General features: G+C 40.9%; 1 protein-coding gene, 1 long non-coding RNA gene and 1 pseudogene across 17 annotated transcripts in view; 1 reads left to right on the forward strand and 2 right to left on the reverse strand.

Annotated features, from left to right (window-relative positions):
- The window catches only part of ATG7 (autophagy related 7), a 237862-nt gene that overhangs the window by 32502 nt on the left and 180294 nt on the right, over positions 1-25066 (reverse strand). For 7 of the 16 annotated variants that reach the window (XM_077857804.1, XM_077857795.1, XM_077857806.1 and 4 more), the window contains one exon: positions 8973-9071. The exons of 8 other annotated variants lie outside the window; for them this stretch is intronic. In XM_077857804.1, coding sequence (XP_077713930.1) covers positions 8988-9071 — 84 coding nt within the window. In that variant the 3' untranslated portion in view covers positions 8973-8987. Of the gene's footprint in view, positions 1-8972; positions 9077-25066 lie in introns of those variants that run through there. One more of the 16 variants, XM_077857801.1, reaches the window with a different exon arrangement.
- The window catches only part of LOC144289566 (uncharacterized), a 35758-nt gene that overhangs the window by 1138 nt on the left and 9554 nt on the right, over positions 1-25066 (forward strand). The window contains exon 2 of the long non-coding RNA XR_013357410.1: positions 4672-4758. This is a non-coding gene — a long non-coding RNA (uncharacterized LOC144289566). The remainder of the gene's footprint in view (positions 1-4671; positions 4759-25066) is intronic.
- LOC144291050 (pancreatic progenitor cell differentiation and proliferation factor pseudogene) lies at positions 20867-21632 on the reverse strand (annotated as a pseudogene).

Below are 25066 nucleotides of genomic sequence, written 5' to 3' on the forward strand. Positions count from 1 at the left end.
CTCAGAGTAGAGGACACACAGCGAGCATTCAATAGATTAGTCTGAAGGTTGAGGTTTGTTTGAATTCATTATTCACGGTCACATGGAATTGCCCAGTAAACACTTTTAAAAAGTTGGGTGGGCCATTTTGATAGAATTTAATCTAAATTCCTTGAACACCATGTCTGTTACCTTGGGGAATGACTGCCCCTGTTCCGAGCCCCTCCCAGCCCTGTAAAGACACTCATAGGAGAGGTGTGTCATGGCCTTGCCCATCCCCTGCTGATTCAGTTGGCCAACCTGCAGAGCTGTGAACTCTGTGAGGTTCATTGTTCCTCTTTGAGTACCAAGTTCTGAGCTTATTTAGGAATTCCCCAGTGTCTCCTAGCACAGGAACTGTGTATGTAGCCAGCACACAAAAGGATGGTAGGCTCCAAAAATACTCGACTCTTGGTTTCAGGAAGTCAGGGTTCCCTGACATTCCACCAAAGATAAGTGCTAGTCTCTGCTGTAGCTTAACCCTTCCATTGGAAAGTTTTCAAGCAGAAGATAAGCAGATAAAAGGAGGTGAATGGGTTTAGGAGGCATAAAAATTTCCTCCTCCCAAGAATAACTGCTGAGTTAAGAGCTCCTGCTATGGGGATGGACCCCTCTGAAGTGGAACTCTGGCTCAACCACTATTAGCTAATTACCTGGGGGCAAGTCACATAAGCTCTCAGCCCCTCAAGTGTCCCTTTTATTTTTTTAAATTTTTAAAAAATTTTATTTATTTATGATAGTCACACAGAGAGAGAGAGAGAGGCAGAGACACAGGCAGAGGGAGAAGCAGGCTCCATGCACCAGGAGCCAGACGTGGGACTCGAGCCCAGGTCTCCAGGATCGTGCCCTGGGCCAAAGGCAGGCGCTAAACCGCTGCACCACCCAGGGATCCCCAAGTGTCCCTTTTAAAACAATGAGAGTAACAATGGTAGCTATCTCACGCAGTTGTGGTGAAGACCAAGGACATAAAGGGCCATTTGATACACAAAGATTTTTTTTTTAATATTTTATTTATTTATTCATAGAGACACACACAGAGAGAGAGAGAGAGAGAGAGAGGCAGAGACACAGGCAGAGGGAGAAGCAGGCTCCATGCAGGGAGCCTGACATGGGACTTGATCCCGGGTCTCCAGGATCACACCCCGGGTTGCAGGCAGCGTTAAACCGCTGCGCTACCGGAGGTGCCCGACACACAGCTGTTACTACTCTGTTACTGTTGTCATCAGAAACCAATCTAGAGTCACTAAATGCATGGATAATTCCCCACAAAGCTTCCTGGAATGGCCATGCAAAGTTGATCCTCTGGCAGGCTCTGGCAAGGGATTAGAAAGAAGAGACTGGGTACAGAGTCTTGTGTTAGAAGGTCTTCAATGTCCCGTATGTAGCTTGCTCCTGCCTGCTGTCCTACTATTCTGCGTGCCTTTCTTCTCATCTAGAATGTGTGACTATTCTTCTCCCTGACAGCACGTCCATAATCTCGGAGACTGAGTCGCCACCTCTGTGACGCTGTTCTCAGCCACCCTTTCCCAAGCTGGTGTCAATTAGAATCCTGATTTCCATTAGACCTTTGTCAGCACATGGTGTGCACAGTGGCATTCTTGTCCAGTCCATCCAGCTGTTTCACATGGTCCTGGCCTCTCCACCTCATCCTTACTAATGGCAACTCATTTCTGTGTAGTGCTTTACAGATCCCTAATATGCTATACCTATTAACTCACGATCGATGGTGTGTTTGGTGTGTTGGGGCTATCCCTCCAACACCTCTGTTAGACAGTTTTGCCATCATCCCCATGTTACAGAACAGGCACCTGGGAATCTGACAATCCACAGCTGTCCGCTCCACTATTCTTCCCCTCAAATCCCCACGTGTGGCCTGGAACAACAGCTCCTTTGAGTTATGGAGTCTTCATGCTAGGAAATGCTCCAGTGTTTGCAGAGTGTTGGCCCCCTGGAGAGGATTCACAACCAACTGTTCCTTGTTCTCAGGGGTGAATGAGATGTGAGGCATTGGAAGGTGAGGGATCCTAATGAATACTGAATTTTTAAGAGGGAAAAGCTACATCCCAAACACACTTCTGGTTACTGATAAGCCAAAGCTTGGATCCACGATGGTTTCCAGAATCAAGCTTGTCAGGTCACTGAAATTTCTACTGTGAGGCAAGAGGACAGCCTCAGAGGTGCAGAGTCTGTGCTGAGGTCCTACTTTCAATATATGCTTGTTATTCATTTGGGGCCATTTCTTTCACTGGGCTATGAGCTCTTCCAGGGTAGGGACATAACTTCCTCACATCTATTTCCCCAGTCCATCTGGTATGGTACCTGACACAGCAGCCACTAGTAGTAGCCATAAAGGCTACTGTTTAGCAGGTACTTACTGCTGAACTATAGGCCAAAACCCTTACAGGCATTCTATCTCTAATCCTTAAAATATTCTTGAGACATTGAACATCTGATTCTGTGGGACCCAGGAAATCTAACAAAAATCCCCTACCCCTGGACAAGCAGAGCAGGACTAACTCCATTTTGTGCTACACCCGCCATCTCATCTCATGTAAAACCCCCCACACGACACCTGCCTGTTGTTTAAGGCACTCCCTCACCCTAGTTTAGCTATTAAGCACACCCTTATCAGAAACTAGCACACATAGGAATGCGGGACCTCTGACCTTTAACCGCCAACGAATGAAAACCCCTCTTTTGCCCGCCAAACCTGCGTGCCAATTCTAACCAGAATAATAGGCTAGTTCAAATGGTCACTATAGGGTGAATCGTGATTCAATTGGCCACCTGCGTGTGGACCGACATGACTGTGCAACTTTCTACGTATGTTACAATCTCATTGGCCATGGACCCCTATAACACTACTATGCTTCTTAGTCTCGGGGTCCAAGTCCCTGCTCTGCTGCATGGAGTATACTTGGACCCAAGTTCGAGCTTGTAAACAAACCCTCACGTATTTGCATCAGCGTCGGCTCCTTGGTGGTTTCTTGGATTCGCAATCTTGGGCACAACAATTCTTGGTTTCAGCTCAGGTCATAATATCATGGTCATGAGATCCAGCCCCGCCTGCTAGAGATTCTCCTCCTCTCTCTCCCTCTCCTTCTGTCCCTCCCCCTCACCTCCCCCACCACCTGCAGGTGCTCTCTCTAAAAAGTAATTAAAAAAAAAATGTCCTCATGAGGGAAGGTGGATGTATCATCTCCACTTGTTTACTGAATGAATAAACAAAAGGAAGACAGTGGATTTCAGACATCCTAGTTCTCTACTAGCATACTGGCAGAGAAGGAATTTTATCCAGGGGTGCCCCTGTCATGGTAAAGCAGCATGCTTAGTAGAAAAGTATGGTGGGGGGGGGGGCATCTCGCTGAAGTGGGTTCAAATCTCAGCTCTGTCCCTTCTCAGCTGTGTGACTCTGGCTAAGTTTACTGAATTTGATGAGCCTCAGCTTCCTGGTCTTACAAGATTTTTTTTTTAAATAAGGTCTTATGAGATTCTTATGAAAGTTAAATGAGTTTGTGTGCAAAATCTCAAGCACAGAGCTGCCATTTGGGTAGCTGGCAGGCTCCCTACTCCCATAGTCACTGCAAGACCAGCACAGCCTCAATGTGTACGTACATACGAATGTGGTCTCCAAACTATATACATTTTAAAATGCCAATAAAAAGTATCATTATTTGAAAGTGGGGAGAGAAACAAAAAATGTTTAAGGTTATATGAAAACTCTCACCAACTAACTTTACTGACAGCAAATAATACTGTGAGCACGAATGTAAGACAACTTGTATGCAGTGTATCCCTCAGCACTGAGAAAGAGGTTTGGCTGCAATCATCAGAACAAAATCTGAATAAGATTCACTAACCAGATCTATTCCACCAAGGAAGCACAGGGTCTTAAATAATTATCCTCATCTATTTATTTCTTCATCGTTAAAATGAGGATTGTTTGTAAAACATGTCTAATTACATTCTACTTTTTTTTTTTTATTTTTTAACATTCTACTTTAAAACCAAATCTATCCACTGCCAAGGGTTAATCTGTACCTCATACCTCAACTCAGCAGGGAAAGTCCTGTACGATATGGCTTCTGTCTATATGGGAAGCTTTATCTTCCACGTCTTTGCTCATGTGAATGATTTGCTCTGGCCAAACTGATCACCTCACTGACCCAAACCAGCCATCTATGTCCTCCTCCTGCCTCTCTTGTGATACTCTGACTACTCAGGTCTCAGACATTGGGAGACCAGTGTCATGGTGTTGAGTGTCTCTGCCTGTCTATATGTCTTATCCCAACCAGATTAGAAGTTCCTGGAGATCAGGGATCAAATCTTAGATGTGTTTTCTCCATGGGAATATTTACGTGCTTTGCTTTGATGGGTATGAGGCTTCGTCAGACTATTCTGGTACATTTAGAAGAACTCTGAACGCAAGTGTTTTCACCTTTGGTGCACATCAAAATTGCTTTTATTTTTCCAAAATCCGTATATCAGGTACCCAGACTTGGGGTTCTCTTATGTTACATCCAAGGTAAGGTCTATGCATCTTTATTTTTTAAATAAAATATATTTTATATATATATATATGAAGTTAGCAATTACTGCTAGCTATCCCCAAAAGGACATACAGACTTTCTTACAGCGCCATTCTCTCCTAAGGTGTGGTAGAAAGCCTGCTGATTTTGATACAGGTGCCATCTGTGCCACTATACTCTGGACCTCTCTGAATCTCTTCATCTGTAAAATGTGAGTATCACTTGCTTCACAGGTTTGTTGTGAAGATCAAAAGACACAGAGCAAGTTAAAGCATTTTGTAAACTGTAAAATACAAAATGGTACTTCTGCTATTGCTACTGATTATAATTAGACTGGATGGGCAATGTGAGATGGAAGCAAAGATAGTGGGAGCCTGAGGTTCCCCAAGAGTACAAGATACTTCTCTTTGGTATTCACCTTGCCTCTATGCATTCCTTCAATTTATATCTGAGGTTCTTGGCAGGGCTTGGGCCCCTATCGTTCTCAGGCAAAAGCATCATTCCCTTTGCCCTGGCCATTCCCCATGACATTGCCTGCTGTGGTAATAATTAGGAATGACTTCTTTATGTTTGAGCTACCTACACGACAGCCTCAAGAGGCAAGAACCTCTCTCACTAGCAACAGTGTGGGGGCATTCGGAGGCCAGGAAAAAAATATCTGGCAACCAAATCTTCGCTCAGCCTTGAGTGGAAACAGAGATATACCCCACTCCAACACTTTCCTACACATTTGCTGGCCCAAGCCCACAGCTTTGGAAAACACTTGCAGGTAACCTAGCAAGGCTTCAACTTCACAAGTGAAACAGTTAGATGGTTATAAGATCTAGGCCTAGGGATCCCTGGGTGGCTCAGCGGTTTAGCGCCTGTCTTTGGCCCAGGGTGCGATCCTGGGACGCCAGGATCGAGTCCCACGTCGGGCTCCTGGCATGGAGCCTGTCTCTCCCTCTACCTGTGTCTTTGCCTCTCTCTCTATGTCTATCACAAATAAATAAAATATTAAAGAAAAAAAGATCTAGGCCTAAAATATGGACAAAGATGTGAATCAAGATAACTGTGGCTGTTTCTCGTAAGGCATGTAGTTTAGATAACCAAATACTGGTTTTATCTCCACAGTTTATTTATTGGTTGATGAAGACCATAGGAGAGGGTATTTGAAACTGGAACACTCCACACCAATGGTAACTGCAGTGAGAATAGCAGGACAGAGTGTTCAGGAGCATGCACTCCATAGCCAGACTGCCTTAACTTGAATCCTGGGTCTGCCATTCACTAACTGTAAGCTCAGGCCAGTCACTCCACCGCTTTCTGCCTCAGTTTCCTCATCTGCAAAGTGAGGAAGATAACTAAACCTACCCACATCATAGAGCTGTGAGGATTAAACGAGCATGTAAAGTTGGTTATGACAAACAAAACTGAGGATTATAATTGCACCTGGGTTCCTTATAGGACACAAGATGGTTATGCGATTTTTGTTGCATTAGTATCAGGAAATTCATTGCTGGAAAGACAGAACTTTCCTTCTCCCCTTCTTCCTTCTTCTTTCCTTCTCCGCCTCCCTTCTTCCTCCCTCAGTCAGAGCTTCACCGGTTACAGTGTTTTCAAACAATAACAGCACACTGGTCCAGAGGATTTACACTCTGGGAAATCTGACAAGTTGGAGTTTCAACATTAAAATTTTGGATTAAAAAAGGTTTGAGGCTCAATAAGGGATAGCTCTGTACTCTGTGTTTATTCACATAGAGTTTTTTTTTTTTTTTAATCTTGATGAAAAATTTTATTAGGCTAGAATTTCAGAGCTGGAAGGGAACTCTGAGATCAACAGGTCTGTTTCCTTCATTTACCAGATGAGAAAACTGGGGTCAAGAAAGATTAAGGCTGTTTCTGCTGTTTACCTTATCATTTAAATTCAATACTTTAAGAAATAATTGCTAAAATTCAAGAAAAGCTATTCTCTTTTATTTAACTACATTGGCTTTGGGGCTCATATCAAGTTTTTCTCCAGGCTTTAGCAAGCACCCGATTGTCAGTTTGGGTATGGGCCACTTTGGGAATGCAAAGGCTGTCAAATGTTTATTCTAGAATCTAACAATTCCCAGATGTCCATCTATATTTCAGGGTCTGGCTGAAGTCTGATGTATCAAAGAAAAGAGCAGTAACAAAACAGTGATTTGTAACAAGACCGTGCCTTCCTTGGGCTTCCCTCATGGCAATTGGCACATTGGCAACCACAGCACAGTTCTAATCCACCTTTCTAGCCTTATTCCCCAACCCTCCTCTCCCTGATCTTCATCTTCTCTTTGTGGATCCCTCACCCACTGCTCCCATCCCTGCTGGCTGTCTAAGCCATAACCAAAGCCCATGGAGGTGCCAGTGTCCTTGCTCTCACTTACCACCCAACCAATCACTGGTGCCTGCACATTCTACCTTTTCAAATCCATCCACTTCTTTCTGGCCTGGTCTTAGCCAAGCCTCTGTCCTCCTTGAGCCAGCCCATCATCTGCAATCTGTCCTCTGCCCTGTGGCCATCTTTCTGAAGCAGGCATCTATGTGATCATGTCACCCTGCTCAAAACTCCGTGGTTCTCCCCACAGCTCTCCACATGAAATCTCCATGTATTTGTGTGCCTGACCAAGCCTTGCATGACCTAGCCCATCCATGCTTCAGTCTCCCTGCCCATCCCTCCCAGTTCTGCTGAGCTCTCAGGTCACAGATGGTTTTTCTTCCTCTCTCTCATCTCTGGGCATTTCCACATCAAGTTTCTGTGGCCTTAGAATGTTCTTGCTTTCTATTTGCAGCTTTCTAATCACACCCTAGATGTACCTGGTCCCCTAGAAAGCCTTTAGTGAAGTCCCCTTCCTAGAGTGCCAGTTCCTTTCCATGGCTTCTTCTGGGTATGTCCTCCATCTCCCTCTGATATGGGTGTCTGTGGACCCCAGCTCGGCCAGATACCCTTAAGAACAGGGACAGAGGTTTTTTCCACTGGCCTAAAACTCCTGTGTGCTTTGCCTGCTTGTTCCCTCACCACCTCCCCGACCAGCACCTGGCAACCACTGATCTTCTACTGCCTCCAATGTTTTCCCGTCCCAGACTGTCATATAGTCGGAATCTTATAGCCTGTAGCCTTTGTAGGCTGGCTTCTTTCACTTAGTAATATGCACTAAAGTTTCCTCCATGTCTTTACGTGGCTTGATAGCTCATTTCTTTTTAGCACTGAATAATGTCCCATTGTCTGGATGTATCATAGTTTATTCACCTACTGAGGGACATCCTGTGCTTCCAAGTTTTGGAATTATGAATAAAGTTGCCATAAATATCTGTGTGCAGATTTTTGTGTGGACATAAGTTTTCAACTCATTTGGGTAAATACCAAGGAGCATGACTGCTGGATGGTAAGAGCGTGTTTAACTTTGTAAGAAGTTACTGCACTGTTTTCCAAAGTGGCTGTACCCTTCTGCATTCCCACCAGCAATGAATGAGGGTTCCTGTTGCTCTGTTTCCTTTCCAGCATTTGTTGTTGTCAGTGTTTTGGATATGGGTAATCTTAATAGGTCTGTAGTGGAATGTCATTATTGCTTTAATTTGCAAATCCCCCAATAACAGATGATATGGAGCATCTTTTCATATGCTGTTTTGCCATCTGTGTATGTTCTCTGGTGAGGTGGGGGTGCAGATGGGGACTCATCTCAGAGTCTTCAAGTACTCTGTTGGCACAGAGTTGATGCTCAGCAAACACCAGCTTAGAAATTATGTTGTATGTTAAAAAACAAAACAAAACAACCCCAAACCAAACCAAACCAAAGGGAGTGAGAGCTGTTCCAAAACACACCTCCCTGCTCCCATGCCTTTCTTCTGGCAGTTTCCCCCTCTGAGATCTCCCTGCATATGCCACCTACTGTCAGGACGGTTTGGGTTTCCCACAGCCAGCAGTGGTCTGTGCTGGCTTCAAGGCCCCACAATGTCCAATTTCTCTTGTCACATACACTGTATTTAACTATGGAAGACAGTTTACTATCTTATTTTTCATTAAGCTGTAAGCTGTTTGAGAGGAAGGATTAACCTTTTACACTTAAAAAAATTATTTAAAAAATTTACGCATGGTAAAAAACCTGACATTTCAGGGTGATCAATTCTGTTAGTTTTACATACACCTATGACTGTGTAACCACCAACACCACAATCTTTCAATTCCCTCAATACCTGTGGGACACTGTCTTGGTCTTGTATCTATATACTTAAGACATTTTGAATGGAATCACACCATTTCTCAGTTAAGACATAAACACTCTGAAAAGCGGCAAGTTTTATTATGTGTCTTTTCTTGAATTAAGATTAAAACCAAGTTTATACCAAAGCCTCCCAGGAATACAGCATTCTGAAACCTTGACCATATACCCCTGGCTATTTCTCATATTTGGAACATTCTTCACTCTCCTTACCATTCTATCTACACACACCAGCATCAAGATCGCACTCTTTCATGGGGGCTTCGCCTTCTCTGAATCCTCTTGTTGGATCCATTTCTTTCTGTACTGCCAAATATACACACACTGATTAGTCACAACACCTGTCCTGTCTCTGCAACAGGATGGTGGTCACACAAGGATCAAGACTTTTATGTCTCATTCTGTGGCTAGCCGTGTGCTATGCCAGGAACTTGGTGAACTCACACCTAGCCAACGGCTCTGAAAAGCAGAGCAGGTCTAAATGCCCTACCTCTGTCAACCACAGTAATAGAAATGCAGTGAGCACTGTCTGAGCCTTAGTCATCCTGACAGCTAGTTGCTTATATAAGAGTCACTGCTGAGTTGGCTAATGTATAGTCAGTGCATCGGGGTGGTGCAGTGTGGGTGACAGGAGTGGGTGGCATTTCCTGGAACAGGCAGACACATCTCATGTCTCCCTCTCCCAGGAGGAAAATGAAGTTCCATCTCCTCTGGAAATAAGGCCTGAGCACAGGAAACAGCTTGTTGATCCAAAAATGGTAGGGAAAGTCGGTATCCCAAACAAAACACTATAAATGCCCATCTTTGAAGTTAATTATGTTTCTCTTACCAATCCTGAAATGAGAAGGGAAATATTCTGCTTAATAGATGAGAACATGGGCCTTAAAGCCAGCCTGGCCAGATTCAAATTTTGACTCTCCCACTTTCACTGGGTATGTGAACCCACCAATAACTTCATCTTTTTAAGCCTCACTTTCCTTTCTGTAAAATGGGCATACTAATACCTTTATTTTTTTAATTATTATTATTATTTTTTACTAATACCTTTAAAGAGTAGTTGTCAGGATTAAATGAGGTAATTCCCATGAAGCACTAAACAAAGTACCTGGAACATGACAGATGCCTATAAAATAGTACCTACTATTTTTATTCTTGCTGTTGTTATGCTCTCTGCCTTTCATAAAGCATTTCAAGTATAATACTTTATTTTATTTGATCTTATTATTCTGAGATAGAACATTAATCCCAGGCAAAGGCAGAACCAAAGCTCAGAGCGTGGATAGACATCATTGGTGACCTGGTTCCGTGGTCCCTTTGGCCAGACTGCAGCACCAAGCTCTGGGGCCCTTGACCCTGGGGTGGAACTCAGAGACTGAAACAATCTCTTTTACTTCCAGACTTGGCCCAAGAAGTGAGAAAGAGCTCCAGCCCTCAGAGTTGGCTGGTGGGTGGAAGGAATGGGGGCAGGGCTCCCAGAGGCAAGCTAGTTGTAAAGTTAAGGAGACACTCAAGGCCACTGGGTGGATGAAGCCACAGATTCTGGTAAATTATCGGGGGAGGGGGATGCTGAGGCTACACATGGCATACTGCCGACCAATTTAACTTACACTTGAAACTATCAATTCTATCCCCAAGCCTGGAAGTTGGACTGCCAAGTACACCATGGTCAAAAACACAGGATGAAAAAGAGCAGGATCAATTTTTGCTTCATGTTGAGAATGTGCTGTTTATGGCATGAAAACCTGGGGAAAGGATGCAAAGAAAGGGCAGTGCTGCAAGGCAAGACTCTCCTGGCCGACAGTGCTAGTAGTGTGTGTGTGTGTGTGTGTGTGTGGTGAGGCGGGCAGTGCCCCACAAGTAGGGAAGAGAACTCTAGAAGCCCTGGGCCAAGACATCTCCCAGGGGGAGGCCTGAGCTGGCACTCTAATGTCTGTATCACCTAGGACAGGGATGTTAGTCACAAATGGGGTTGAGGTTACCTCAAAGGAGGCAGTTTGGTTCATCAGCAGGAACTTAGGATTTGGGTTTTTGTCCCCCCCCCACCCCGCCCCAACTTGGGGCCGGGGCAAATCTACAAAGACAAACAAAAGGTAATATTGTAAAATATACATTCAGGTATGAATGTAGGGAATTGTTCTGCCTGAATGCTGGTAGATATCCATTTCAGACAAGGCGGCTAGTCCCAGAGATTCTGTGGCCAGATGGGCGGGGTGGGTGCCATTCTCGGGCCGGATGAAAGAAAGATGATACTGAAAGGGGGTGAAGATATAGGATTTCAGGCAACTCTGTGTCAGGCACGTATCTTTCTTCTAATTTCTGCAGACACCAGCAGGCTGAGGGAGGTGGAAAGACAGGCTTGCAGAATAGAGGATCTCCCCAGTGGTAGAGGAAAACAGGGGAGCCAGAGGGAGAAAGTCATTCTGGGTTCAAAGAAATCAACTTAGAAAGCTTCCCTTATAAAAATAGCCATTGGCAAATCCTAGCCTATTTATATCACCTGACCAAGATCACTATCAGATCCTGGGCTGAATCACAAGACCCTGTAAATAATCCTCACAAGTATGGGGCACTGGCTGCCTGATTTATGGGAAGATATTTGAAACACCGCTGGAGCAACTGAGTCAGGGAAAATTTGAGTGCTGGCACCAAATGGTACACTTGCAAGTGGATCTCACTTTACAGAAATAGATAGGTTCCTGAAAAGTTGGCTCTAAAATTAATTCAATCAATGGAGTCATATTTTCCTAGTGAATCATATTTTTAAACTAGCGAGGGATAGGGGGAACGGTGACCAAAAATGTAAGACAACTGGTGACCCTAAGACTAAATAAAAACCACTCTTCATTCAGCAAACCTTAAAATCACACTTATTTAAAAGGCCATTATAAGCGCTCATAAAATAGAAGCGATTTGTCAGCAAGCAGAAGAAGTCTAGTGCCTGTGATGTACAGGGAATTGCACCAGGCTTTGTGGGGGCTAGGAAGAATCCAGTGCCTGCCCCTTGGGAGCTCACAATCTGGGACTTTAAAGAAAATAACACTGAGCATTCATGTTCCATCAGAAAACATCTCCTGGGGTGGAGATGAGAGGCATGCATGAGGGGTTGCCTGGCCCTTTAAGTGCTATCTGGGCTTGGACCAGCTCTGTCTCCCTCTAGCCAGAAGCCAACTGGGTTAGCCTGTAAGTATGCCTTTTTAAACTCTTCTTTTAGAAGCTAAAAGCTGTCAGCCATGTGGTGCTGTGTCAGAATTGCTATTTATTTAACTAACTTAAAAAAAAAAAAGAAAAATGAAACTCTCATGATCTGGATACTTTAATAAGATGAGAAGAGTTAAGATACTAAAAGATCTCTGAAAAGTTAAAGGCCTATACAACCCAAGGACTTGTTATTTTAAACTTTAAAGGGCATTTGTTCAGGTATCTGTTTGGAAAAAGCCTGCCTCCTTATACTTTTTATGCTCTCTTACAGATGGACTATTGGTCTCTGGTGACAGGAGTAGATACCTAACAGTACAGATCATGGCATACTGAGTCGGCTTTGAGGAAGGGGTAAACACACTCTGACATGGATGAGACTGTTGTCTCTGAGCTAGTCACAATGTTGCCAGTGATTACAGGCAGATGTACAGAATTGGGGAATACCAGCTACAAATTTGCTACATCCCTTGCACACTGTATGCCTCAGGACTGGTAACACTGTGAGAGCCTGTCCACAGCTCCTAAGAGTGAAACTCTTCCTAGCATTTCTGACTCAGATCTGAAAATGCACAAAATGTCAGAGAATAAACAGCCATTTTTGAAAAGCAAAAACACATTTTTTTTGTTTCTATTCCACAGTGATGAACCAAGCTGTGGCAGAGACTGCCATTTATCCTAATATTGCTTCTTCCCTTCTTTTACTAGCAGAACTCCTAACAGCTTTTTATTTTATTATTTATTTATTTATTCATTCATTCAGAGAGCGAGAGCGAGGGCGAGAGAGAGAGCGAGAGAGAGAGAGAAGCAGGCTCCATGCAGGAAGTGTGATGTGGGACTCGATCCCAGGTCTCCAGGATCACACCCTGGGCTGCAGGTGGTGCTAAACCGCTGCGCCACCTGGGCTGCCCCCTTAACAGCTTATTTTTATTTATTTATTTATTTTTATTTATGATAGTCACACACGGGGGGGGGGGGCGGGGGGTGGAGAGAGAGAGAGGCAGAGACATAGGCAGAGGGAGAAGCAGCCTCCATGCACAGGGAGCCCGACGTGGGATTCGATCCCCGGTCTCCAGGATTGCGCCCTGGGCCAAAGGCAGGCGCTAAACCGCTGTGCCACCCAGGGATCCCCCCCTCCCCCCCCAACAGCTTTTTAATAACAACATACAGGGCTGCCGCCTGAAGACTACATTTCCCAGGCTGGTTTATACTACAGGTGATCACGTGACTGGCGGTTGGCCAATGGGATGGGAGCAACTTCCGGGTCACGTCTTAATTAATTAATTAATTAATTAATTAATTAACTTTCTGGGGTCATGTCTTTTAAAAGAGAAATCATTTACCCTCCCCTTTCCACATTCTAGAGGGTGGACTTGGCATTGTCAAGCCAGCTTTGACATCACCCAGCAGGGCTTCTTATATCTGGAGTCCATAGACCCCTGAGGGGTCCATAGGTAGAAATGTTGGTCTGTAAATCTGGATGGGAAGAAAACTATATGACTTTCTTTTCACTAACCTCTATCTGAAATTTAGCATTTCCTTCAGTTATTAGGTATGGAACAAACCATAAGTGCTATTGCCATATCTATGACTGTCACCAACTGAAATTATATTTTCATATCACATTATATTTGTTATGGACTATCTTGAAAAATCACATATACTTATTAATACCTTGAAATTACAGTAGCCATTAGATTTGCCACTAGATCATTACTTGGTGTATTAATAAAGGACATATTATTATATCATGAGTTCATTTTATTTTTTATACTTTGACAATTATATTTCAACATAATTAATTTCCATTGTAATTCTATGTGTATACATTTAAAAATATTATTCTGTGAAGCAGTCTGTAGGCTTTGTCATAGTGCCAAAGGTGGATGGGACCAAAAATACATTATGAAGCCTTACCTAGGGGGTGGCAGAGAAATAGTATTAATGAAACTCAGGTCCATGGATGACCTTGTAGAGCAAACCCACCCTTAAGGTTCTGGACCACTCCTCTAGATCAGGGCTGCCCAAGAAAACTTTCTGGATGATGAAAATGTTCTATATGCGCTGTTCAATACAATACAATAGCCTCCAGTCAAGTGGCTTCTAAGTGCTTGAAATGTGGCCAGGGAAACTGAGGAAGAGAATTTTAAATTTTATTTAATTGTAATTGATTTAAATGTCAATAGCCACAGGTACCTAGTGGGTACTATATTGGATAGCACAGCTCTACACTGTTATATGAGAGAGAAACAGATTTTTGTCTTGTTTAAGCTTGTTTAAACTGTCATATTTTGGGGTCTGTTATTAGCACTTTAACCTGCTCCTTAACTAATACACAAGCCTACCTAGAATCATTATAATAATAACAACTCAGGGACAGAAGGTAAATTTGTACAAACTTACCACATAAAGAAACTCACTAATGAAACCAAGAATTGTAATAGGAATTTTCTAGTTACAAGGCATTCCCATTCACATAATTTTGCCTGATATCTATTATCACCCTGTGATTATTATTGCTCCTATCTTATTCTCAAGAGGTTAGGTGACTTTGCTAAAGTCACAAAGATAAGAGAGCCAGGAGTCAATTCCAGATCTTACCACCACCACACCATGTACTTTCCAGCATTTTAAATGCTCTGGATGGCAGTCCCACCCCCTGATTTCTGGGGAGGAAAGAGGTGGCAATGGAGGTTGAATCAGTCACCGATGGCCAAAGATGTAGTCAATTATGCCTATGTAGTAAAGGCTCCATAAAAACTCAAAAGGCTGAGATTCAGAGACCTTCCAAGTTGGTGATCTAGAACACTCCCATGTGCTGGGCCCCAAACTCCACAAGGACTGAGCTCCTTTGTTTGGGTCCTCACCCTATGTATATTTTCATCTGGCTACTGATTCACATCCTTTAATATCCTATGTAATAACTCAGTCATCTGGTAAGATGATTTCCTGAGTTCTGTGAGCCACTAGCACATTAATTGAACCCAAGGAAGGGGGTCACAAGAACCTCTGATTTATAGCCCCTTAGTCAGAAGTATGGATAATAATGTGGACTTGTAACTGGCATCTGAAGTGGAAGGTAGTCTTGTGGGACTGATGCAAACTGATGTTATCTCTGGGTAGATAGTGTCAGAACTGAGTTGAACTGTGGGACACCCAGCTGGTGTCAGAGAATTGTGAGGTATGGGGGACCCTTTCCCCAATAGGAATTGGGTACAAAATCTTTAATGTCTACATGGTTACTTCTTGGCTTCATGATTTTTTCCTCCCTGGGTTTAAGCATTATGTATCTATTTCCCATTTTGGTAAATGAGGATTTAGCTATCTTCCACTAAAGCACCTATCACCCCCACAATCACAAACTCTTACCTTCTCCTCCTTTCATCTTGCCAACATAATTATAATTCCATTTGATCAGTATCTAATTCCTATATCAAGGTGAGCTGTGTAATATGCTAGGATTACTTTTCATTTCATCTACAAGGCTGTTTTCCCTTGAGGTAACAATGGTCTTTTTTGTTTTACTTTGTTCTGAAGGATTTATTTACAATTTAATCCCAAACTTTCTGCCAATTGTCTAAATCTCCTAAATAAATGCTCAGACACATTACATAATTTCAGCTCCTTAACAAATCTGTGTTGGAGCCCTCTGCCCTGGTCCAAACTGTTCTAGTAGCCCTTACCGCTTCAGGTCATCCTGAGATTTCCCCTCACCATTATTCTGAGGGTTCCACTGTGTGCCATTTGCCTTTTCCCATTTTCCGTGTCTTCTTCTTCCTTGATTTATTCTTGTTCTTCTAGAGTTCATTCTTCAGTGGTTCCCTCAAAAAGGGTGAATAAAGGGTACGTTTTTGGAGAGCTTATGTATCTGAGAATATCTTTACTCTAGCTTCATACTCAGTTAACAGTTTGGATACAGAATTGTAGATTAGAAATAATTTACCTTCATGCTTTGAAAGCACTGTTTCATTGGCTTCTGGTTTCCAGTGTAGTTACTGAGAAATCAAAAACTATTTTGGTTCTGGATTCTTTGCATATGACCCTACTTTTCCTCACTTTAAGTGGTAGGTATTTTTTGACCTCCATTCTGAAATTTCATCATGATGGGCCTTGGTGTTAGTCTATTGCCATTTACTATTCTGGCCAGTCAGTAGACCCTTTCAGTCTACAATCTCGAGTCTTTCAATTTTGGGAAGTTTACTTTAATTCCTTCTTTATTTCTTCCAGTGTGTTTTCTCTGTTTTGACTTCTGCAACTTCTATCATCTGGATGTTGACATTCCTACCCCAATCTATAATTTGCTTATTCTTTCTCCTCTGTTTTTCATTTCTTTGTCCTTTTGTTTTAGTTTCTGGAAGATAATCTGGTTTACGTTGTCTACTCCTTCTGTTGAATTTTAAATTGAACTATATTTTTAATTTCTGAGAGTTCTTTTTCATTATCTGAATATCCCTTTTCATGGCCCTTTGTTCTTGTTCCATGAATATCATCTTTTGTCTCAATGAGAACATACATAATAGAAGAATATCTTGGAGTATCTAAAATTTTCATCTCTTAACATAGTCGGTTTCCTTCAAATTTGGTTAACTCTTTGTCTTTCAAGTGAGATGCCTAGAAATACACAGTTTCTGCTCCTATTTAAGGAATTACTCAAAAGCTGTTTGAGGTCTACCACGGACTTCACTCTAGGGTCATCAGCCTGAGCTATCATGTCACAAAGCTCCTGACACTTTCTTTTTTAGAGTTGATCAGATTCTCTGGAGATGGAGCATCCTCTCTCCTGTCTAGAAGGTATTTAAGCTTGATGACTTGTGTTATGGGAGCCCAGTGTGGAGAGAGGGTCTAATCTCTCTGTATTTGATACATAAACATTAGTTTAATCCCATGTTTTCAGTGTTAAACATCCTGCTTTCAACTCTGATATCCTTCCTTGTCTAGAAACTCTGTTATACTCTCACCAGTAAATAAACTTTCAGTTTTTACCTAGAGCTTGATAGGGAGTTGTGCAAAGCTAGGGTGAGAGGCTAGGGATCTAACTGCCTCTTAAGATATTCAACCAACCCTCCTGTTTTTTTTTTTTTATTAAAAAAAGATATTATTTATTTATTCATGAGAGGCACAGAAAGAGAGAGGCAGAGACGTAGACAGAGGGAGAAGCAGGCTTCCTGCAGGGAGCCCGACCTGGGACTTGATCCCAGGACTCCAGGATCATGCCCTGGGCTGAAGGTGGCGCTAAACCACTGAGCCACTGGGCTGCCCAACCCTCCTGTTTTAAGTCTCGTATTTACCTCCCATTTTCAGATGTATCTACTGTCCCTAATTCCCAAGCCTTCAGGTAGCTCTATGGAAACTCTTCGCTTTCTCTACTGGCTGGCTTAGTATTTAACTTTCTTGTTGTCCATCTGTCTTAGTTTGGACTGCTATGTCAAAAACACCAAAAGCTGGGTAATTTAAGCAACAAACACTTATTTCTCACAGTTCTGGAGGCCAGGGAAGTTCAAGATCAAAGTACCAGCAGATTTGGCATTTGGTGACAGCCTGCTTCCTAGGTCATAGATGACTATCTTCTCACTGTAACCTCATAAGGTAGAAGGGGTAAAGGAGCTCTCTGGGGTCCCTTTTACAAGGCTACTAATCCCATTCATGAGCAGTCCACCATCATGACCTAGTCATCTCCCAGAGGCCCCACACCTGCAAATACCATCACACTGAGGATTAGCTTATGAATTTTAGTGGGACACAAATATTTAGTCTATAGCATCATCTTTCCAGATTCCAAATTTTTTGTTGCCAGTGTTTATACTCCTATTCTTATTATCTTTGAAGGTCAAAAAACATATCCCTTTACTCTTAGGGTGTTATAGGAAAGGTAACAAGTAAACATGCTTGATCTTTTCTTTTTTCTCTTCTCTTTTCTTTTGAGTAACACATTCATACGGTTCAAGCTTCAGGAGGAAAAGAGATTACAAAATGAAGTCTCTCTCCCTCATCCTTAATGTCCAGCCACACAAAAGCCCTCCTAGAAAAAAACCAATGTCACCAATTTCTGGCATCCCTCAGCCTACCTTACTCATTCTAGATTTTACTGTATATTATCAGCCTATTTATATCATTTTAGACTTTGCTTTATTGCTATAGTTCCTATCACATTGCACGAATAACTTCTTGAAGAAACATATAAAAAAACTGAAGGAGCCTAGCTTCTTGGGGAGGATTATAACAATAATAAGATTTATCTTTTTTATTCCTTTTATTTTATGTACACTTTCTCACCTTGTATGGCCCTGTTCACTGCCTCAGACATCAAGGAGTAACCACAAAAGCTTCTCCCCAGCTATTGTTCAACCAGTTCTACAAGAAGGGTACTGAGAAGTTGTTTTTGTGTGAATGACTAATACAGGCTACTCTGCCATTCTTCCTTTGAAGTGGCTGAATTTTCACAGGAGATAAAATTTAAGGCCAAAGGAATTAAATTCTAGTGGCTGCCATTTTGGGAGTCACCCAGGACAACAGGTCACTTTTGTTACTGGGATTATGCTTACCAGGAAAACAGGGTCAAGCCTGAGCAGACTCTCAGCACTAGACCATTTTCAAATTATGCAAATGCCAAAGAAGGTATGTCTTAATACAGTGAGCACCAAAGCTATTCTGAATAGGCCAACTGAAACATTCATACATTAATCAAGATACTGCTAAAAAATAGTCATTTTCTATCTAAATGATAATGTTGGGAAACATTACTGAATAACAAATTTACCATGAAGTGACCATAAAATAAAAGTTATCCATAAGTTGTGCCTTTTAAAATGAATGTCTCAAAAAATGTAACTGAAACCAAGATAGCAAAATGTTAGCTTTTAGTTCTACGATAAAGTAGATGGTATCAGACTCACATTCTTGCCAGAAACAATAAAAACTTGACAAAATATATAATATAACAGTTACCAGGATCAGAGAGCAACCAACACAGAAACTCAAGCAGGGCGCAATTGTTTTGATAGAGGGATGAGTCAGAAATAAAAGTTCGATGCTGCTAAGGTGGGGAGCAGGGTGGTAGCAATGGTTGAATGTGAGGGATAGAACCCAGAAATCTATAGGGAAATTGCCCTTGAATACTTGGCTAACTCTTGGGCTACTGAGTCGTGGCTGAGATTCCTAAAAGTCTGGGAGAAACATGTGCTATGAAGCCGAAGCTGAGTGGAAATACCAGGTATTAAACAGTATTGGAAAGATGTTGGATTTGGGGTGATGGCAGAGTGGAAGACACATACCAAACATTTACATATAACTCACAAAAGTCACCCATAAGATTATCAATCACACATAGCAGTAAGAGGACACTAAATAGATCTTCCCTAAATAAGGCTTTCTAGTAACTTAGTGGGCTGAACAAATTTAAACACTCTGTAGAATACTATAAGATAGTCTGGAGTAAATCTAGCAGTACCATGTCTTGCATATAGTAAATATTTGCTAGATATTGCCACTCACTCTCTAAAAACTGTAAAAGGCACCAATTATCAAGGGATAAAACACTGATTAAAAGTAGAGTTGATCCAGATATTTGACTTAGCAAAGACTCCAAAATAACTATGATTAATATATTCATAATAAAAGAGATAGAAAAACCAGATGAAAATATAGAACATTTGAACTTAGAAGCTATAAAAATAAAAAATCCAAAACTTCTAAAACTTCTAAAAACAATATCCAGAACTTCTAAAAACAGTATCAGAGATTAAGAACTCACTGGATGGGTTCAACAGTGGAGTAGATATACAGCAGATAGGATTAGTGAGCCAGTAGATTGTCAATATTATATATCCAAAATAAAGCACAAAGGTAAAAAAGAACAGAAAAAGCAAAACAGAAAGTAATATAGATTTGAGCCATCGTCAGATGATCTAGTATGCATGTAATTAGACTTCCATTAGGTAGAAAAAGAAAAGAATGGAAAAGAAGACAAATTTGGAAAAAATGCCAAACAATATTCAAAATCTGAGGAAACATATCTATCCCACAGATTCAAGAAGCTCAGTGATCCTCAGGTAAGATAATAAACAGAACAAAACCTAGGTTTAACAAAAATTGGTAAAAAGCAAAGAAAAAGAAAAAAAATCTTAAAAAAAAAAAGACACACTACGTTCCAGGAAACAAGAACGAATAATGAATGTTGATGGAGGTTAAAAACATGCTACTAAACAATGAATGGCTCAACTAATAAATCAAAGAGGAAATCAAAATTACATATGGAGACAAATGAAAATGAGAACACAATGGTCCAATATCTTTGGGATGCAGCAAAAGTGGTTCTAAGAGGGATGCTTATGACAATGCAGGCCTACCTCAAGAAACAAGATAAACAAACAACCTAACCTTATCCCTAAAAAAGCTAGAAAAAGGAGAACAAACAAAACCCCAAACCAACAGAAGAAAGGAAACAATAAAGATTAAAGTAGAAATAAGTGAAATAGAACTAAAAAGTCCCAATAGAACAGATCATTGAAATCAGGAGCTGATTCTTTGCAAAGATCAACAAAATTGATAAACTTTTAGCCAGACTTATTAAGAAAGAGAGAGAGAGAGAGCTCAAGCAAAATGAGAAATTAAAGAGGAGAAATAACAGCCAATATCACAGAAATATAAAGGATTATAAGAGAATACTATGAAAATCTACATGACAACAAATTGGGACAACGTAGAAGAAATGGACAAATTCCTAGAAATATAAAACCTCCCAAAACATAATCAGGAAGAAATAGAAAATTTGAGCAGATAGATTATCAGGAATTAAATTGAATCAGTATTTAAAAAAAAATCCCCAAAAAACAAAAGTCCAGCACCAGACAGCTTCACAGGTGAATTCTAAATCTTTTTTTTTTTCTTTTTTACTGGCTCCTTAGAATTTATTTTCCATTTGGTGTAAGGCACATGGTTACAGGGTGTCAGGAAAGCTTGCATTTGGCATGGATAGTAAGAGCGGGGTTTTCTCAACTCCCTTTTTGGTGTTTTGCTGTTTTAATATAAAAGAACTTAACTGCTTCCGTTTGCTGCAGCCTGCCTACTCTACATGGAGGGAAGGGGTAGGGAAGGATAATGGCTCTGATGAGCCTAGCATCTCCTGAAGCCTGGTGGCTGTGGTGGCCACTCAGGATTGGGGCCTAGTATTGGCTTTGCTAGGCTGGACACAAGGCTGCTTCCTTAATGGCTTCCAGAGCCAAGTCACAGGTGACTGTGCCACTGGAGGCCTAGGGATATTCTGAGTGTTTTGGGGACTCCAAAACGATGGCCATGAATGGGAGAGTGGACTTACCAAAAAAAAAAAGAAGCTTGCCCACCAGTGATCCAAGTGGGCCTTGAGGAAACTGCTGTGGTTGGGGGTGGCTTCCCCAGGATACTCTGCACTTCCACAGGAGCTGTTGCTGGAAGTGGAATCCAGGCGGTGCTGGTAATAGTTGTAGGTGGCCACAAGTCAGCTGCTGGGGGGAATGGCTACCAAGCTCTTGCTTGTGGGTGGGTGGAAATCTTGGTGATGACCCCTGGAAGGCCTTGGCCTGTGATCACAGGTGGCAGGGATGGGGACACTAGGCCATGGAGCACTTGCAGAGGACACCAATGAAGGCCACTGTGCAACTGAGGCACAGGTAGGATCTCTAATAAATAAGAGTTAATATCCATTTTTCTCAAACTATTCCCAAAGACAGAAGAGGAGGCAAAGTGTCCAAATTCATTCTGTGAAGCCAGCATTACCCTAAAACAAAAACCAGATGAAGATACTACAAACAAAAAGAGAACTACAGGCCAGTATCTCTGACGAACATAAATGCAAACAAAATATTAGCAAATTGAACTCAACAATACACTAACAAAAGTCATTCACCCCAATCCAGGGGGACTTATTCTGTGGATGCAAGAGTGGTTCAATATTCACAAATCAATGTGATAAATCACGTCAGTAAGAGAAAGGATAAAAACCATATGATCATTTCAATGGATGCAAAAAAAAAAAAAGGAAAAAAAGCATTTGACAAATTCATGATAAAAAAAAAAACAACCCTCTACAAAGTAGGTTTAGCAGGAACATACCTCAACATAATAAAGGCCATCTATGAAAAAAACCTCAAAGCTAATATCATCCTTAATGGGAAAAAACAATTTCACCCTAAGGTCAGGAACAACACAAGAATGTCCACTCTCACCACTTTCATTTAACATAGTTCTGGAAGTCCTAACCACAGCAATAAGACAGGAAAAGTAAATTAAAGGCATCCAAAATGGTAAGGAAGAAGTGAAACTTTCACTATTTGCAGATGACATGATAATATATATAGAAATCCCTAAAGACTCCACCAAAAAAACTACTACAACTGATAAATGAATTTACAGTAAGGTCACAGGATACAAAATTAATATACAGAAATTCATTTCATTTCTGTACACTAACAATGAAATAGGAGAAGGAGAAGTTAAGAACACTATCCCATTTACAAAGTGCACCAAAAATAACAAAATACCAGGGAAAAAACTTAATCAAGGACGTATAAGACCTATATTCTGAAAACTATAAAACACTGATGAAAGAAATTCAAGATGACACAAGCAAGTGTTTTTCCACATGACTGGAAGAACAAATATTGTTAAAATGTTCATACTATCCAAAGCAATCTACAGATTTAATACAACCCCTATCAAAATTTCAATAGCATTTTTCACAGAACCAGAGCAAATAATCTTAAAATTTATATGGAACCACAAAAGACAAAAGACCCCAAATAGTCAAAACGATCTTGAAAAAGGAAAAAAGGAACAAAATTGGAGGTACCAAAATTCCAGATTTCTTTTTTTTTCTTTTCTTTCTTTTTTTTTTTTTTTTTTATGATAGTCACACACACACAGAGAGAGGCAGAGACACAGGCAGAGGGAGAAGCAGGCTCCATGCACCGGGAGCCTGACGTGGGATTCGAATCCCGGGTCTCCAGGATCGCACCCTGGGCCAAAGGCAGGCGCTAAACCCTGCGCCACCCAGGGATCCCAAATTCCAGATTTCAAGAAATACTACAAAGCTGTGGCAATAAAAAGTATGTTACTGGCACAAAAATTGACACATACATCAAAGAAAAAAGAAGAAAGTCCAGAAATAATCCTACAGTTATATGGTCAATTAATCTTTGACAAAAGAAGAATATGCAATGGGAAAAAGAGAGTCTCTTCAACAAATAGTGTTGGGAAAACCGGACAGCTACATGCAAAAGAATGAAACTAGGCCACTTTCTTACACTATACACAAAACTTAACTCAAAGATGGATTAAAGAACTAAACGTGAGACCTAGCACTGTAAACATCCTAGAAGAGAACACAGGCAATAATCTCTCCAACATGGGATGTAGCAACATTTTTCTAGATAGATTTCCTGAGGCAAGAGAAATAAAAGCAAAAAGAAACTATCACAAATACATCAAAATGAAAAGCTTCTGCCCGTTGAAAGAAACCATCAACAAAACTAAAAGACAACATACTAAATGGGTGGAGAAGATATTTTTAAGTGGCACATTCAATAAAGGGCTAGTATCCAAAATATATAAATAATTTCTATAACTCAACAACAAAAAAACCCAATTAATCCATCTAAAAAATGGGCAGAAGACATGAATAGACATTTCTCCAAAGAAGACATCCAGATGGCCCAACAGACACATGAAAAGACATTCAACATCACTCATCATCAGGGAAATGAAAATCAAAACCACAATAAGATATCACCTCACACCTGTCAGAATGGCTAAAATAAAAAACACAAGAAACAACAAATGTTGGCAAGAATGTGGAGAAAAAGGAGTCTGTTCACACTGCTGGTGGGAATGTAAACTGGCACAGCCACTGTGGAAAACAGTTTGGAGGTTCCTCAAAAAATTAAAAATAGAATTACCATATGATCCAGTAATTGCACTAATACATATTACCTAATATAAAAACACTAATTTGAAGGGATAAATGCACCCCTGTTTTGACAGCAGCATTATTTATAATAGCCAAATTATGGAAGCAACCCAAGTGTTCACTGACAGATAAATGGATGAAGAAGATGTGTGTGGTATACACACACACACACACACACACACAGAGGAATATTACTTAGCCTTAAAAAAAGAATGAAATCTAGTCATTTGTGACAACGTGGGTGGACCTAGAGCGTAAAATGCTAAGTGAAATTAAGTCAGAGAAAGACAGACACCATATGATTTCACTCATATGTGAAATGTAAGAAACAAAACAAAGAGAAAAAGAGAAAAAAACCAAACTCTAGAAAACTGATGGTCACCAGAGGGGAAGTGGGTGGGGGATGGATGAAATAGGTGAAGGGGATTAAGAGCACACTTATCATGATGAGCACTGAGTCATAGAACTATCAAATCTCTTTACTGTATGCCTGAAACTAATAGAATGCTGTATGTTAACTATACTGGATTTTTTTTTTTTTTTGGATTTTTTTTTTAAGTGGAAAAAAAAAAAAAAAGAAAGAATGTTGCCTTAAGAAAAATTACACAAAATAAAAGATTTTAAAAGTTCTGAGAAAAAAAAAGTCAACTAAAAATTCTATACCCATGGAGGATGCCCTTTAGAAAGAAGTGTGCAGTACAGATGCTCTCAGAAAAATAAAACAAACGAGTATTCGTTTCTTGTAGAGAACTCGTCTATGAGTAATATCAAAGGGTATGATGAATATAAGACAGGATGCTCTTCAGGCTCAAGGGCAAATGCTCTCATATGGAAGTACACAATTTTAAGAAGGAAACAGTAGCTCCAAGATGTAAATATATAGATAAATATAAAGGTCACTGACTATTAAAAACAACAGTGATAATAATGCCTTGTGAGGTTTATTACTTAGTAGAAATAAAATACATGGCAAGTGTAACAAAAATGAAATAGAGGGGGAAGGGAATACACTTTAAATTTCTTGCTTGCTTAGGCAATGGTGAGGTAAACTGTAATAGATTAATTCGGAAAGTTCTATAATAACCACTAAAGAACTCAAGCCCCATATTGGGGGTAGAGTTGACTTAGAAAAAAAAGAATTAAAAACATGAAAACATAAAAAC

The sequence above is a fragment of the Canis aureus genome, chromosome 19 (assembly GCF_053574225.1).
Source record: "Canis aureus isolate CA01 chromosome 19, VMU_Caureus_v.1.0, whole genome shotgun sequence".
NCBI lineage: Eukaryota > Metazoa > Chordata > Mammalia > Carnivora > Canidae > Canis > Canis aureus.